The sequence below is a fragment of the Diabrotica undecimpunctata genome, chromosome 1, assembly GCF_040954645.1.
Source record: "Diabrotica undecimpunctata isolate CICGRU chromosome 1, icDiaUnde3, whole genome shotgun sequence".
Classification (NCBI taxonomy): domain Eukaryota; kingdom Metazoa; phylum Arthropoda; class Insecta; order Coleoptera; family Chrysomelidae; genus Diabrotica; species Diabrotica undecimpunctata.
The window spans coordinates 54,125,284-54,141,977 of NC_092803.1; the positions used below are offsets into that span (position 1 = coordinate 54,125,284).

Here is a 16,694-nt window from a genome sequence, read left to right on the forward strand (position 1 = left end):
TTTTCCATTGCGTTTATTACGCCCGTGTGTTCTATGGTATCGAAAGCTTTTTCGTAGTCTACAAATGCTAGGAAAACTGGAAACTTGAATTCGTTACATTTTTCTATTAATATTTTTGTGGTTAACAGGTGATCGGAAGTTGAATAGCCTTTTCTAAAACCTGCCTGTTCATATGGTTGGTATTCGTCTAATTTCCTTGTTAGTCGAGTAGTTATGACTTTGGTGAGTATTTTAAACGGGTGTGACAGTAGGCTGAGGGGTCTGTAGTTTTCCAATTTTCGACTATCACCTTTCTTGTGTAATAAGATTACTTTAGAGTTGTTCCAGCTCTTAGGGACTTTGCCCTGATGTAAACAACTGTCCACAAGCTTAGTTACAATTGCAATTAGTTCCTTACCTCCTTCTAATATCATATCTGTGGTAATATTATCTTCTCCTGCAGCTTTATTTCTCTTCATATTTTCCAATGCTGTAGTTACCTCTGAAATTGTTACTTTTGGCATTATTTCTGATTCAACATTTTTTATTAATTTCCGTGCTGGTCTCATCTCATCATTTTGTTGATGTGTTCTGTAAAGTTCTGTGTAAAATTCTTCTATTCGTGTCAGTATGTTTTCTCTAGTTGTGATTTCATTTTCGTCTTTTTTCATTAATGATATCATCTGACGTCGTCCTAGTGTCGGTCTGAGGCATTTCATACTCTTATTTTTTTCAATAGTTGTTGTTATCAATTTTTCGTTTTCTTTTCTTTTTTTTTGTCTGATTCCTTTTCTAATCTGCCTATTAAGTTCTCTTTATTCGTCGGTTCCCCTTTTGTTAGATTTATTTAAGATCTTCCTTCTTTTTATTTGTTGTAATATTTCTTTGTCTAATTCATTATATGTTGTTTTTGTTTTTTTCAGTTGCAGAAGGCTTTTATTCACTGTTTCGGTAATAGGGTTATTCAAATCATCAATATCATTGGAGTTTATCTGCTGCATGCTAACTTGATTTAATGCATGCGCTATCTTTTTATTAAATTCACTATTTTTGATTTCTTCAGATGTCCATTTGTATCTTTTTTCATGTATTCTTTTTCTTTCTAGTTTTTTGTTAATTATTAGTTTTGTTCTTATTAGTCTATGACCGCTTCCTAGGTCCAACTGATTTAATACTGATACGTCTTCTACTAGGTTTCTATTCTTCGTTAGGATATAATCTATTTCATTCTTTGTCTTTTTATCGGGGCTCATCATGTCCATTTTCTGCTTGGTTTTTTATTGAAAAAGGAGTTCATTGAGTACATGTTATGTTCATTCATGAAATTGAGAAGCATTTCTCCTCTATCGTTTCTTTTTCCGTAGCCATAGTTACCAATTAAATGTTCGTAATCTTCCTCTTTTTTGCCCAATTTAGCAATAAAATCTCCTAATAGTATTTCGTAATTTGCCTTATTTGTATCTATAGCTGTTCTTATTTCATCATAAAATATTTCTACTTCTTCATCGTCGTAGCTTTTGGTCGGAGCGTACACTTGGATCACTTTCAGAGTGGTTCTTTTATTAATCCTGATGATGAGATATGTCTGATATGGGCTTGAATTCTTCGATACACTGTGTGAGGCTTTGTTTTACCAAGAATCCCACTCCCGTGTATTCGCCACCTTTATGCATAAAATGTGTGCCATTTTTTAGTATTATATGCTCATCAGTTTTTCTTCTGGTCTCGCATATACCAAGGATATCCCATTTTATATCCTTTAGTTCACTTTCTATTTCTGGGAATCTATTGTCGTCCGTCAGTGTTAGAATATTGTAGGAGCATAGCCAAATTGTCATCTTGTGGCAGCCGGGTCTTACCCAGGGATTCTTAGCACCCCCCCTTCCGTTAGTTGTTTGATCGCTGCAGTGATCAAGTCTCTGGGAAGTGCTGGGCACTGGGGGCCTTTTCTTTTTTGTCCTGTACATTGACTTGAAGATGTAGACTAATTAGGGATTATAAAATCTGTAATAACAACAAAAATTACAAAATCCAAATTAAGCTTAATTAAAAAATTAAATTATAAAATAGGAAACTTAAAAACACTTTTAAACATATACATTTTAAACACATTTTAATATTAGCATTTTAAATATAATACTAAGAACGACAAACTTGTTTGAGCTTAAAGGAAATCTTTAATTAACACTGGAATTGGAGTGTTGTAGAAATTTGCGTGGCATCTGGGTATTTCATTGCTGCCAATTAAACTTTGGAGAACTTCAGTTTTTTATATCTTGCAATTGTTTTACTGTAAGCTTTTTTTAGTGTTACTTGCTCAAAGTACTGGAAACTTTTCCTATACTTTGACGATTTCATATTCAATATTTCTAAATCTGTGTGCTTGTAGGATGTTTTGTAGAAAAAACTATCTAACGATAGCTTTTCTAACTTTATAACGCAAATATCACTACAGTGAAGTGTTTCCTTCTTAGTATTTATAGTAAAATTAAAGTCACTTGGGAGATTTTTTATATCATAGTAGTTATTGTATTCAATTTTGTAGAGCTTGAAATGGCTGCCTTTTTCCTTGCTGTCCTAATTAAAGTAGCATATTGCTATTGAAAGTAAATTAGACCTGATTTGAATGATCTTTTTATATTTTTTTCAATTACACAGTGGACAAATTTACCGCCAATTTGAGTGTGACAAACTTCAAGAAGGGAATTTTTTTGGGTTATAGATCTAATTCTAAATTTGACAACAACCTAAAAGTAACAAGCATATATTTGTCTTTTTGCTGTCCACAGCATTTGTCAAAATATATTGTTATTTCCAATTTATCTGTATTACAACGAGCTTTTTTTTCCTCCAAAATTTTTAACAAACATAAGCCAACCTCAGTTGAACCTTTGTTATAATACCTTCACCTTTATGCCGTAAAATTATAAGTGGATAATTAGGACTTATAATAAAAAGATGAAATTTATCTACGTGGGATTGGCTTATCAATCGAAACAAGATAATTGAAATTTGTCACTTACTGAGTTTTTCTGCATAGTCCAGTCATTTGGTAGTTTTACCTAGAAATTTTTCCGGGAATTTTAAAAATTGATAATTACATATATAGATTTTGGTATTTCTTTGCGAATTCTTCTTCTTTGCTACCTCGTATCTCCGCCGCCAGCGCTTTCAAGTTGAAAAATTGTCACCTAATAACATTTTATTATATCTCCTTTTCGACGCATTTCACAAGAAAAACGTTTATGTACAAAATTAAACTATACTTTGTTTCAAGTTAAAAGAATAACATTGGGCTTATGGAGATCAGTGTTGCTAAAACTCTCAGGCCTTGTAGTTAATTAATTTCACTAATAAAAGGATATGTACAGTTGAATACAAATAATGCATTATAAATACTTGTTTTTTTAATTGACAGATATAGGCATGTAATTATTATAGGTCTGATAAAAATAGTTAAATTGTTTAACATTACATATTTATTACCGCTTTAGATAAGATGTAACTAAAAAAAAACAAGTGCAGCTTTAATTTTATTTTCATGGAAGTAATAACAACAATTGCATACATAAAAATTTTTCCTTGTAAACAGGGTGAATTACCACCAACGGAACGAAATATTAAAGCGAAAGAGTAAAAAAAAATTTAAAAAATTTTAAATTATTAGTTTGTAAGTTGATAAAAGCTACATTTTAAAATTATTTTAAAATATACATGGTATCCCAATAAATTTCGGCGTATCAAAGTTATATTTTATCTTCTTATTCTTCTTATGTTATATGAAATTTTATTTCCACTTTTGCCGGACTGGAATTTACAGACTTTTTTCTGATTCGGCACTTTTTGTCCGCCGATTTGCACACTATCACATAATTTACTCGCTGTATATTAACATCATCCTCATCTTCTCTATCATCGCTATCACTTGTCACTCTCAACCGTTACATTTATTACCACAGGATTAATGTCGTCCATCAACCCACCAATAAACCAAAATTTTTGCTCTTCCTTAATAGCAAGTTTACAATAGTTTTTCCAGAAGTTTACAATAGTTTTTCCAGTTTTCCACTGTTACTACACCAAATGCATTTCTTATTAATTGTTCCATAGCGGCGGTCTTAAACTCTGTGTTGTGTGAGGGAATATGTCTTTTAACTTGACGACTCCATACCATTTCAATTGGATTTAACTCACAATGGTATGGAGGTAGTCTCAGAATGGCAACATTTTTCTCTTTGCACATCTCCTCGATTTTATATTTTATGTATTTTTTTTTGTATGTGTTTACGACTTCCATGAGCTCTGATTTGAAATAATCTTCTTCAAAAAAGATATCTTTCTCCAGCAACCATGTCTTAATTGAATCTTTATTAAAGGCTTCTGTCGGAATCAATTCTTCTCTCCTTAAATGGTACGAAACGTTGTCCATCACCACAACAGTTTTCTCTGGAAGATTAGAAAGTAGCTTTTGCTTAAACCATTGTTCAAATATAGGACCATCCATCTCATCATGATAGTCCTCTGAATTTTTTAGCTAAAAACCAAAAAGCAGCACCTTCTACAAAGTCCAATTCGCTACCTGCATGCACTATAACAAATTGGGGGGCTCGTTGTGTCGGCTGTTTTAGGCCTGTTGACAACCCCTTAACAAACTCATCCGTGATTGAAGTCACTGAGAGGTCCTTCCATTCTTTAGAAACACAACGTCCAACATTCACCCAAGTTTCGTCCAAATAAACGACGGTGTATCCTTGAGAACGAAAATTTTTTCTCATCTCACGCAAATACTGATGTTTCCATTTTAGAATATCGGGACGTTTAATCTTGTTTGACTTTACTCCTCGTTTGCAAAAAACAAAGTTCATTTCATGGAGTATTCTCCACATTGTTGTACGTGATATGTTTGCTAAATCTTTGTCTTTTTTAACCCGTGCAAAAACTTTGTTCAATGTTGGCGGTAAATTTTTAAAGAAAAAACTATGCACGATGGCACGTAGCCGCGTATGAACTACTGCATTGTAAGTGAACTTTCTGCTGTTCACTCTACTTTTGGTACGTTTTCTTTTTTTTTATGGGCTTTAGTCCTCCTTCCGCAGCTTCTTTGCGTTATGCACGGATGTCCAAGATATTCCCTTGGCTTAATTTTTGAATTTTCATTTTCAATGAACATTTAACGGTAAAGTCAGAATAACTACTAAAGAACCACAAAGGCTTATTATTATTTAGTAGTCAGAAAACGACATAAAATCGCTGACATACCCACACCGTATTATTTTAAGTTGCAATTAGTAATTAGATATATGCATTCCAAGCGGTCTGTTTAATTGCTTATCTTTAATAGCCGGCAAAATGCATGATTTAGCTAAGCAATATTTTCTACTGATTTCTATGATTCATGACATATGGTATTTTTACCGAAAAACAAATAAACTGTCATTACTATAATTAAAATAAGATAAAATAAATTTATCTTTTGTAAATAGTATTTATTTATTAAAATCATTTTCCCTACTTCTCATCTCGTGTTTTGAATGGGCACTTTTGGTCAATTACCTACGTTAAAAAATATTAATTTAATTAATGTCTGTGGAAACGAAAATACAAATAATACAACCCTGGATCGTGCTTTGTGTTAGTTGTGGCATCGCCGCGCTTCTATCGTCCATAAGAAATACATGTCCCTATATCCGCAATGTTAATTTTTTAACGTGGAACGCTCTATAGTACAAATTTCCTACAATTTATGTTTTTTTATAAATATTTTTTTTTATTTTACAGCTTTTGACGTACAAGCGCCTCGTACGTATGCGTTTTGGAAAAAAACTTATTTTTACACCACCTTCTTCCTCTTATTGTGTCGTGTTCTAACCAAGGTTGGCAATCACTTGTTTTAACGCTTCCCTATCTTTTGCAATGTGAAATATTTATTTAACACTGAGGTTAGTCCAATTTCTGATATTGCTCAGCCAAGATTTCTTCTTTCTTTCCCAGCCTTTTCTTTCCTCTACATTTCCTTGGATGATGACGTACAGAAGAGAGTATTTATTGTTTCGAAGTATGTGGCCCAGATACGATGTTCTTCTTATTTTAATTCTGTTCATAAGCTTTCTGCCATATCAAACTCGTCTTAACACTTCTTATTTTAAGACTTTTGCAGTCCAAGAAATTTGTAGAATACGCCTATATAGCCACATTTCAAATGCCTCTAATTTTTTGACGGATTAGGTTTGTGTACAAGCTTCTACCCCATATAGCAGTTGTGACCATACATAACATTCGATAAACCTCAATCTGATAACCATACTCAATTTCTTATTTGTAAACATTCACTTGTATATTATAAATCCTTTTCGAACTATTTCAATTTTGACCTTTATCTCCTCATCTTGATCTAACTGTGAGCTTCACACACACAAGCAGTGATCAACCCTGCCCCTAGGAACATGTGTATACCAATCTAAGAATGGGATCCACATGTCCGAAGATCAAACCGGTCAAACTTCGCTAGTCGAAGTGATACCTATCTTACCCCCAGGTTTTTCCTCCACCCCTCCTCATCGTGTGACTTACGTGAGGAGGCTTATGATCTGAGTGAATGAAAGTTACTTAATGTATCCTGGGTAATGAAACACCCTCTGTTTTTAATGACTGTGGTTATGCCACCTAACTGTAGGGGTAGCCACATCTAGGCTTTTCTCCCTATTTACATGTTTACATATTTACTCTATTGAAGTTACTCTATCATGACTTCGGGACTTGAGTCCCTAATACAAAAGAAAAAAAGCGTGTATTCCGACCATAGAGCCCCCAGCCTTGGCTGACGACTCTATGTTCGGAAAAGAGTGTGTGCTCGGTCACTCGGCCGCCGATTTGGCAAAATAAATTTTGTTCTCCTCGCCGGCCGAGCACCCGAGTAGGGTCCGGCCACTGAGTCCTTGTATGCCGCACAAGACCTCAGTGCTCGGATTTCGCGAGAATATCAGTATTCATCTGATCCGCCTTAGGGGCCTAGTCTGTTGAAACGGTATATGTAGAGCTTGATGGGCCCTCCATATTTGGTCTGTGTTGAAATTGAAGTTACAAAAATGTACAGTGAAAAAGATTTAAAAATTGGATGAATCCAAAGTGATTTAGATAGAGACCGTTTTTTTTTTTTGTTTTTTGTGGACTTCCTTGGAGCCTCGGAACTATAATATGCCTGGGCAACAATTCTTTCCTTTTTTTTCATTAATCCTATTTGTGTGCGTGTGTTGGGGTGAGCATTCCCAAGTGTATACTGCTCTACTCACCCCGGTGTATATTGGGCTTATATCTAACTGTGAGCTTATAATTGCTCCAAGGTATTTATACTTCTCGACTCTTTCTAACGGTTTACCCTCCGTTGTCAGCAGGGTTTTTCGAGAATACCAGGTAAGGTAAGTGCGCCAAATATTACCATGCTCCTAATCTTGCCAGTCCCCATAAATTTATTAATTTGTCGCTTGAATCACAGATGGTCATATAAGCTAAAATATCGAATTAAAACAACCACTCTAAAAACGTTATAGGTGGAACCAGTTAGTATTGGTGTACACGGCAAAGCAGCGTGTATTTCGTGCGATTTATTTATAAAAACGTGGGAAAACTGTAATTATTGTCATAAGCTAGCTAATACCGACTATAGAAGGGTGAGAACGTTATCAGGTAGGTACTTTCAAGTGCTTTATTAATCCATGTTGTGTTAATATAAAAGAGAATAAAACATAAATCGCCATTTTTATTCCGCGGTAGTAATGATCCTAATATTGCCACATGAGATAGTTCCTAATATTGCCATGGCAATATTTGGAACCTAACATGAAAATTTACTTTTTATTAATAAGAACTTTCTTTTCAACAAAATGCTGTTTATTCAATGCCTAAAGTTAATGGTATTAATGTTTTAAGATTCTTCTTCTTCTTAACATGCCATACACCAAAGTGCGTAGGCGACTATCTCATTACTAGAATTCTGTTCTTGGCGGCGTGACACAGCTCGCCTGTATTGTGTATTCCTGTCCATTCTTTAATATTCCTTAACCAGGATAATTGTTTGCGGCCGACTCCTCTCCTACCTTCGATCTTCCCTTGTAGGATTAACTGTGGTATTTCATATTTTGCTCCTCTCAATATGTGCCCAAGGTAACCAATCTTGCGTTTTTTAATTAATTTAAAGAGTTCGCTTTCCACGCCGGCTCTCTTAAGGACGTCATCGTTTCGAACTCTATCCATCCAAGGTATGCGCATCATTCTTCTTAATGACCACATTTCAAATGCTTCAAGTTTGTTGATAGATGTTTTTTTCAAAGTCCACGTTTTCATGCCATAAAGCAAGATGGACCATATGTAGCACTGGACCATTCTGTAGCGTATTTCGAAATTTAGGTTTTGATTACATAGGAGCGGTCTGAATTTCACAGAAGCTTGTCTTGCCATTTGTATTCGGGTTTTTATCTCTTGTTGTGGATCCGATTGGTCATTGATTGTGGTGCCAAGGTATTTAAAAGTTTTCACGCGTTTTATGCGATCGTCACCTATGCATATTATCGGGAAGAGTGTGTGGGTCTTACTAAACATGATAAGGATAAATTAATATGCCCCAATTGTTCTCAAAAATAGTAAATGTCTTACATTCGTTTTTTAAATGTTAAGGTTCAATATTATTACTTATTTTTATTAACAAAATACCTGTTTCTTTTATTGCCAGTACTGTGGCAATATTAAGGGTATAGGTTCCAAATATTGCCAGTTGGCAATTGTTTAAAAAATAGAAGAATAATACATTTTTTTAATTGTTTTATTTTTATAATTGTTTAGAAATTTGACTATAAACATGTTTGTTACTTGTTTAATAAATTTACAGGTTATTTCAAATAAATTTGTATTTAATAAAAAATTATAAGTCTTTTTGCTTTCTCTGTTAATGATTTCTATAAGAATTTGTAAATATTTCATATTTTTTCCCATGATTGCGGTATCGTCTGCAAATCTTATGTTATTAATGCTTACACCTTCTGTACCCTGTCTAATTTCTCTTTGAATTTCTACTTGGTTTGTCTCACTATCTTCCACCTTTTCAACCTCTGTTTGATGGTAGTATAGGTTTTTAATTAAATTAATATCCTTTGGATCTAGGTGTATTTGTTTCAATGCATGTATGAGATTACTATGTTGAACTCTATCACAGGATTTTTAAAAATCCATGTAACATATAAATACGTTTTTATTATATTCCCCGCATTTTTCTAATAGTACCTTTATTGCACAAAATGCCGCTTTTGTTCCCATTCCACCCCTAAATCCAAACTGTGTGTTGTCTAGTTGTTCTTCACATTTTTTATATATACCCTGTTGAATAACTTTGAGTAATATTTTTAAAGTGCGGCTAACGAGCCTAATTAATCGGTATTCATAACAAGATAAAGGATTATTAGGTGTTAGATCGATTATATCCATTCTTCAGGAATTTGATCATCATTATATATGTTAATAAATAATTTAGTTATACACTCAATATTTTCGTCATTCAGAATTTTTAGTATATCTACTGGAATTTTATCAGGACGTAGCGCTTTACCACTTTTTGAGTTTTTAATTGACTGTTTCTCCTCTGATATTAGAATTTGTATATTTTCATCAGTTGGTAATGTTTAATTTATTTCTTCCCTATTATGTGTAAATAGCTTCTTGATGTATTCTGGGACGATTCAAAATGTGCCGCTGTTGATTACAAGAACGTGCAGTGATCGATGAAGCATTGAACGCAAACTGAGTAGTGTCAGTGATGCAACTAATATTTGGGACTACTCACATAATTCAATAGCGATACTTCTGCCATCCTACGGCCTAATATTGAATTATGAATTGTGCCGGTATTATTGCTGAAAATAATGCGTACTTTGCTGTTTATACATCGCATTCTTAGTATTAAAAGGGCACATCTCGAAAATCGTTACTTTTGGGAAAACGAGTTTAAATATTGAGCTTGTTGTTCTTCAAATTGTTCTCAAACTTCATCGTTTTCATTTACTCACCTATAACATTTTTATTTGAAAAGATAGATAAATAAAAATAGGTATACAATTTTCACTATTATTTGTACTCTATAATGGATAATCGAAATATTACAAAAAAATTAATTTAATTAAAAAAAACGTTTCAAAAAATCTCTCCCAAGATAGGCCCCTCTCCCACTAAATTTCTTTAAATTTTGCAGGCATCTTACGAATTAAGCCTTTTAATGATTAAAGATACACTATGTTTTTAAGTTACAAATCTAAATATGGCTGTGTAATAATAATGTTTAACTACTTTCAATGATAAAAGTGCCTCTTGTAAAGGAATTAATAAAACATTAAATCGTAAAAGATTAACAAAAAATAACTTTATTCTCAAATGCCAAAATTAATAGGCATGTAGCATACAAATCTAATAACAAAAACAATAACACTCTTTTTAGGGCAGTCATATAAAAAAAACCAGAATTGTGTTAACGTTTATAATGTAACACAAAACTAAAATAGTTCTCACAAAAAATTACTGAATTTACTAGACAAAAAAATTAACAAATTTTCTCAACATAAAATCATTCTTCTTTTGTGCGAGCGCGTTGTGTGATCATGTTTATTTTTTACAATCAGTCATGTTTGAATAGAATAAAATAGCTAACGACTAGAATAGTACCTAAAGAACTATGGAATATAAAATAGCCAACAGGCTTAAGTTTTTAGTAATAGTCATAAAACATTTCAAAAATAAAACAAAGTATTAAAAATTACAGTTAGAAAACAGTCACATTAACATATTATTATAGTAACAAGCATGATAAGGGTCAATAACTCTCTTAGAAATTAATTCTTTGAGATCCTGTTTCTTATTTAAACTTAACTCAAATGGCGCACTATAAACTGTTTTGATGGATATTTCTTCATTATCCAACATTTTATTTCTTTTGTTTCTAACATTTATTTGTTTAAACGCGTCTTTGTATGATGTCTTATATTGAAAAGAGAATGGGTTCCCTTTCGTAAATTTCAGCACTTTGATGTGATTCCATACGATGGTATTATTCTCTTCGTCAACGTTGAAATTATATCCCCACTTAACTTGTTAATCTTTCAAGTCGTAAAAAAATCATGATGGTATCACGGTGGTGTATTGAGGTGGTGTAAAGATTGGACCAGCTTTTAAATCTCTTAATATTTGTTTCTGTATCAGCATGTGTACATTTTCGGCTTTATTTTGCGTATGACCTTTTTATAAGGAATTTGTGAGTTATGCCCTTTAAGTTTTTTATAGTAGTGGCTGCAAACATGTATAAAGAAGCTATGTATTTATTTTTGTTTTGGCCACAACAATTATCTGTTACAAATAATACATAACTTCATGTTCATCTGCATCCTCACAAACATTCTTTAAAAAGTATAGAACGCAACTTCATCTCCACTGCACCTCTTTTTCCTTGGGTCTCATCTCAGAAATAGCAATGCACGTCACCATAGCTTTTAAAATTCTTTTCATTCTCTGGTAATTTATTTAACACAGTTAAAGTAACGTTCTAGCTATTCAGTGTGGATTTATAACAAAACGATGATGTTTCTCCTTTGGGACTTTGCTTAGTCCCAAATATTAGTCCCCTAGATAGTATTAGATAATCCATAGATTATCACTTAAACATAGTAGCAAACGCATAAATTATATTTGTCAAGAGTCATTCTATCATTCTTTTTTTCTGCTCGGCTTAATTCCTTTTCTTCTAGGTTAGTATCATATTTGACTTTGAGAGCAAGCCTCTGAGCAGCAGAAGAGTTTTTATACTGTAAACAAAGATCGCATTAATATTTCTTGGGTTGAAAGAAACCCAATCTAAAATGGGTAGTGAAAATCTCATAAAACAATTGAAACTTTCCAGGATCTCGGGAATTATTCTTCTGTTTTTCTTGAAAGTCTCTAAATAAGTCAGTAGTACTTTTCGGTCCACTTATGAACTCTCTTGAGGTCGACGCTCTTAAATAATGCGATTCAATTCGTGGTATTAGATTGATAAATCTAATGATATCTTCTTTCAGATTGTCATTCACGCGTCTATGACTACTATGTTTGCCTCTTCTATCTTCTTCGACAGAATTGCCATTGTTAGTCTTATATCTTACTGTGCGAAATATTTTACTTGTTATTCCCAACGTATTGATAAAAAATGTTTTGCAGACTCTGATTTTGGCATTATTATCGTACAAGTAGAAAGCAGCATTTGGTGCTCTGGGATGTTAAGCGTTTGAATACTTATATTTAGGTTCAAATATAGCCATTCTTGCTTTTATAAACATACTGTAACTGCAAATCTTCTAGTGCCCAAAAACATTTGAAATGTTGAAGTCTTTTAGCCTCATCAAAATTTTTATCTTTTGGTTATTTGGCTTTCATTTAGTGGGATCAGCTTTACGTTTCTTCGATCTCCTGAGCGATGTTGCAACTACTTCAGAAGTACCATCATCAGAGGAATTTGAAGATGAGCTTGGCGAACGTTTTGTACCTTGATGTTCATTATAAGTGGGATCATTGTCACTAATATCAGCATCACTCTCTTCTGAATTCATTGGCGATATACGGTAATATACAGCTAGAGTTTGTGGTGTTAAAATTACGGATTCTAGTATTGAAGGTGAAGTAGTTCTAGATGATAAAGACTGAGGCTTGGCTTCAATTTCTTTACCTTTTAGGATATGGGAAACAAATCGTCCTTGTTCCAGTGAACAACATCGAGAGGAAAAGCTGCTGCTAGAAGATGTCGAACTGCTACTGTTGACGCTAAAAGACGAACTGGAACTACTAGATGACGATCTCGACGAACGCTTTGATGTTGTTGCAGTAACAGTGTTAGTCTCAACCAAAGAATTATTTTGTAATGACAGAGTATTATCGGCTATTTCTTGTTGCTTTAAAAAGTTTTCTGATGAACTTAAAGGGATGTTCTCTTTTTCTTCATTGCTGACCTAAAAATGCAAAATAATATGTAAGTAGTTTATATATATGTTAGTAAATTAAAAACTTACGTTTGGGTCCTTATCGCAACTGTTTTTCCATTCATCAGGTGGATGTGAAACATTAAGAAGGTTCATAATTCTTTGCGATCGTGATGACATATTTCTTCAATTTTTTTGCAATCTATCAGTAAGGGGTTAAGATATAGTTACCCTCTTATTTAATACTTGTTAGTACATAAAATAAGAATAATAATTAAGGCCTTAGTACCGAAAAACTTTGTAGTTTATGGACACAACTAAGAAACTCGTTGAATTATTTTACTATTACAAGGATTTAACTTTCAATGATATTGTAAATCAAACAGAAATTTTTGTAATAATAAGAATCCTTTAGATATAGTGCCCAAACTCGTACAATAATTTTAGTAATATAAAGATTTTTTTTTAAATAAACCCATAAATTTTCGGAAGTTTTACTAATATACAGCATTTAATCTTACTGTGTCTTTATAAAACAAAAAATATAAAACAACACGTTCCTCACGTTACGTTTTGTAATAGAAGGGCTCAACTCGTAATGGGAGCGCTCACTAACACACCTGCTTCGACAGACATCGGCACCTTACTGAATGGGTCTACCTCGCGGGAAGATGTGTTGGCGGAGAGGGAAGTACGAAAGGGTCACATTATATCGGATCGTTTTTAATTTCTGTCCAGGCCAAGTTGTAGTACTAGTAGTTTTGTGCCCATTTATGCCATAAACTCAAAAACCCTAATTTTCGAGATGTGCATTTTTAATACTAAGGGTACGACATATTTCTTGACGATTTCGTCTCTCTGAAAAAGTCCAGGCAATTCAAATGAATTCTCAAACTGTGTAGGATAGTTGAGTACGTCATACTGATTTATAACTTTGTCAACTGATTTAAACGAAAACAACGTTCCTAGAAGAAAATTCAGAGTAGTATATACCGAATATACATATTAATCGAATATACCTATTAAAATTTCGTAAAAACGATCAAGCCGTTTTGAAGTAGTATGGCAACTAACTCTGTGACACTAATATGACTATTAAAAAAGTAGGTGTTGGTGATAAAAAGGTGACAATTAAGTATTTTTGCCCTAACTTGTATGTATTGTTTAATACCACATATTATAAAAATAAAATTACTATTTTTATTGGAAGTGAGCCACAATGTAAGTTTAAAATAAGTTTATTTTCGTTTCAGTTTCCACTTCGGAACAAATATAAGTACACTCACTAAAATAGTTAAAATTTCGTTTCACATGATACTTATAAAAACTAATTATAAAAATAAAAGAATTTATAATAGATCAAACTGAAAAGTTAGATGAAAGCTCAAGCAGAGTTGTAGCGTAAGAAAATTGTAGCGCTCTCCAGGCGCTTGTCGGCATTGCAACTTGAAACTTAATACCACTAACCGCTGCACTCACTATTGTTCATTTTGAAACTTAATTTTAGCAGTTTTATTAGCCCAAGTTTATATTCAAGAAACCAGCTAACTAGAAATTTTAACGAGGAAATAAGTGAGTCGGGAATAAGTTAAACGACTTTTTGGTAATGCGGAGATTTTCACTTTGCTGACTTTAAATATGCCGGAATAATGTTGCTGTAGCAATGGAGAAGACGAGAGAGTGGAAGTTGCAATGAAAGACAAGATATTTATCATTTAAGTATCTGTAGATCGAAATTGGAACATGAAACGGTGTATAGAACAAGAATATGTTAAAAGCAATAAGAAAGTTGGCATATAATTTCTGTCACCAAATAATTGTTAAGGAAATTTTTGTCAAAGTTATAATAAGCTATTTTATTTTAATCAAATTATTTTATTCAAAAGAAATAAACTTTACTTTTAAATAATCATATTCGGTTTTAATTTATTGCTCAGTACTACTACAAATAGAAAAAAAAATAACATTTATTTGCTGTTATCGAAAATAATTTACTTCTAATATATTTTCCCGAAAAACTTCTTTTTAGTATAAAGCTTAAAATATTACTATAAATTAACAGACACCTCCCATACAGTAAAAATTTTGTAATGAAAATAATCATTGCATCTTCTTCTTCTTTCAGTACCCTGTCCGTTTATTGAACGTTGGCGATCATATTGGCAATAATAACTAAAGCTCGGATTATAGGCAAACTGCCTTTTTTGCCTATTTTGCCTATTATAATTGTTTGTTGCACTTTCTGCCTTTTTTCGTAAATTCCGCCTATTTGTGTCTTTTTTAAAATTTCATGGTACTACCCATGATATTATTCTATTACTAAACCATTCTATAATAAAATTTTGGGTCAATAATAAAATATTAATGGTTTGTTTATATAACAGATTTCTAGGAAAATGTACCTGATCGAGGCTTGAGGGTTAACTATTTTTAAATCTCTAAGCTTTATTAGTTTATTATCAGTTGTACAGTCGGTTACTGTATCAGAGTTTAGTCACAAATTGCTATATCCTAGTTTAGTTTTGTTGCGTATACCGAAAAGCAAAGAACACGTTTTAAAACGTTTTAGACATTTGTGTGAAAAGATGACATCAAAATTAAGGCTATGGATCGCACCTTATTCGGAACTTTCTCTAGAAGGAGATGGAGCATTTTGTAAACCATGCGGCAAATCGGTAAGTTTTATTTTTTCTCTTTTTTTCTCGTCCCACAACATAACTAAAGTCTAAAGCGGTTTTAAAATTCTAATTATTTTTTTTAAATTCTCAGATTTCAAGTAGAAAAAAGTACTTTATTGACCAGCATTGTGGAACCCCACTTCATAAACGTAATTTGGAAAAATTAAATTCCTCTAAGTTAGCCCAAATATCTCTGCGGGATAGTTTAAGCAGTTCAAAAAAAAAGAGGAAGACGCATTTAAATTTGATTTATGCCAGATGATGATTGCATCCAACATTCCTCTATATAAAGTTAATAACCCTAGTTTTAAATGCTTTTTCGAAAAATATCTTAATAAATCCTTACCGGACGAGAGTACATTGAGAAAACATACTGTGGAAAAATGTTATGTGGAATGTATTTCAAAAATTAAGCGGGAGTTAGAGGGCAATTTTTTGTATATTATCGTTGATGAAACGACAGATGTATGCGGCAGGTATATAGCTAATTTAATGATTGGAATTTTGAACGAAAACTTTGCGAGAAAACCTTATTTAGTTGCCGTTAAAGAATTGGAAAAAACAAACAATTTAACAATAAGTCGATTTATACAAGATAGTTCATTAAACCGCTTTTTACCCAACGCTATACCAGGGAATAAAATAGTTTTAATGCTTTCAGATGCTGCGGCATATATGTTAAAAGCTGCTGTTAATTTAAAGATTTTTTATCCTAATTTAATTCATTGCACTTGTGTAGCCCACGGGGTAAATAGAATTTCTGAAGAAATAAGAAATCTATTTCCGTTGGTAAATAATTTTATTAATTTTATGAAAAAAAGTTTTTGTAAAGGCTCCGTTGAGGGTGAAAATATATAATGAAAGACTTCCCGGTGTCCCTTTGCCACCTAAACCAGTAATTACAAGGTGGGGAACCTGGCTCGAAGCAGTATTAGTTATGCTCGGTATTAGTTATGTCAGAATTTGATGATGATATTTCCGAAGCCATTCGAGAAGCAAAAAAAATATTAAAAAATCCCAAATTGAAACCGGAACTCGCTTATATCAATTACTCGCT

At 32.7% G+C, this 16,694-nt stretch overlaps 1 protein-coding gene across 1 annotated transcript; it reads right to left on the reverse strand.

Annotated features, from left to right (window-relative positions):
* Positions 1-1,541: 1,541 nt before the first annotated feature.
* Positions 1,542-1,946, reverse strand: LOC140447219 (uncharacterized). The gene has a single exon (XM_072539781.1). The coding sequence runs from the start codon at positions 1,944-1,946 to the stop codon at positions 1,542-1,544; it is 405 nt and encodes a 134-aa protein (XP_072395882.1).
* Positions 1,947-16,694: the final 14,748 nt, after the last annotated feature.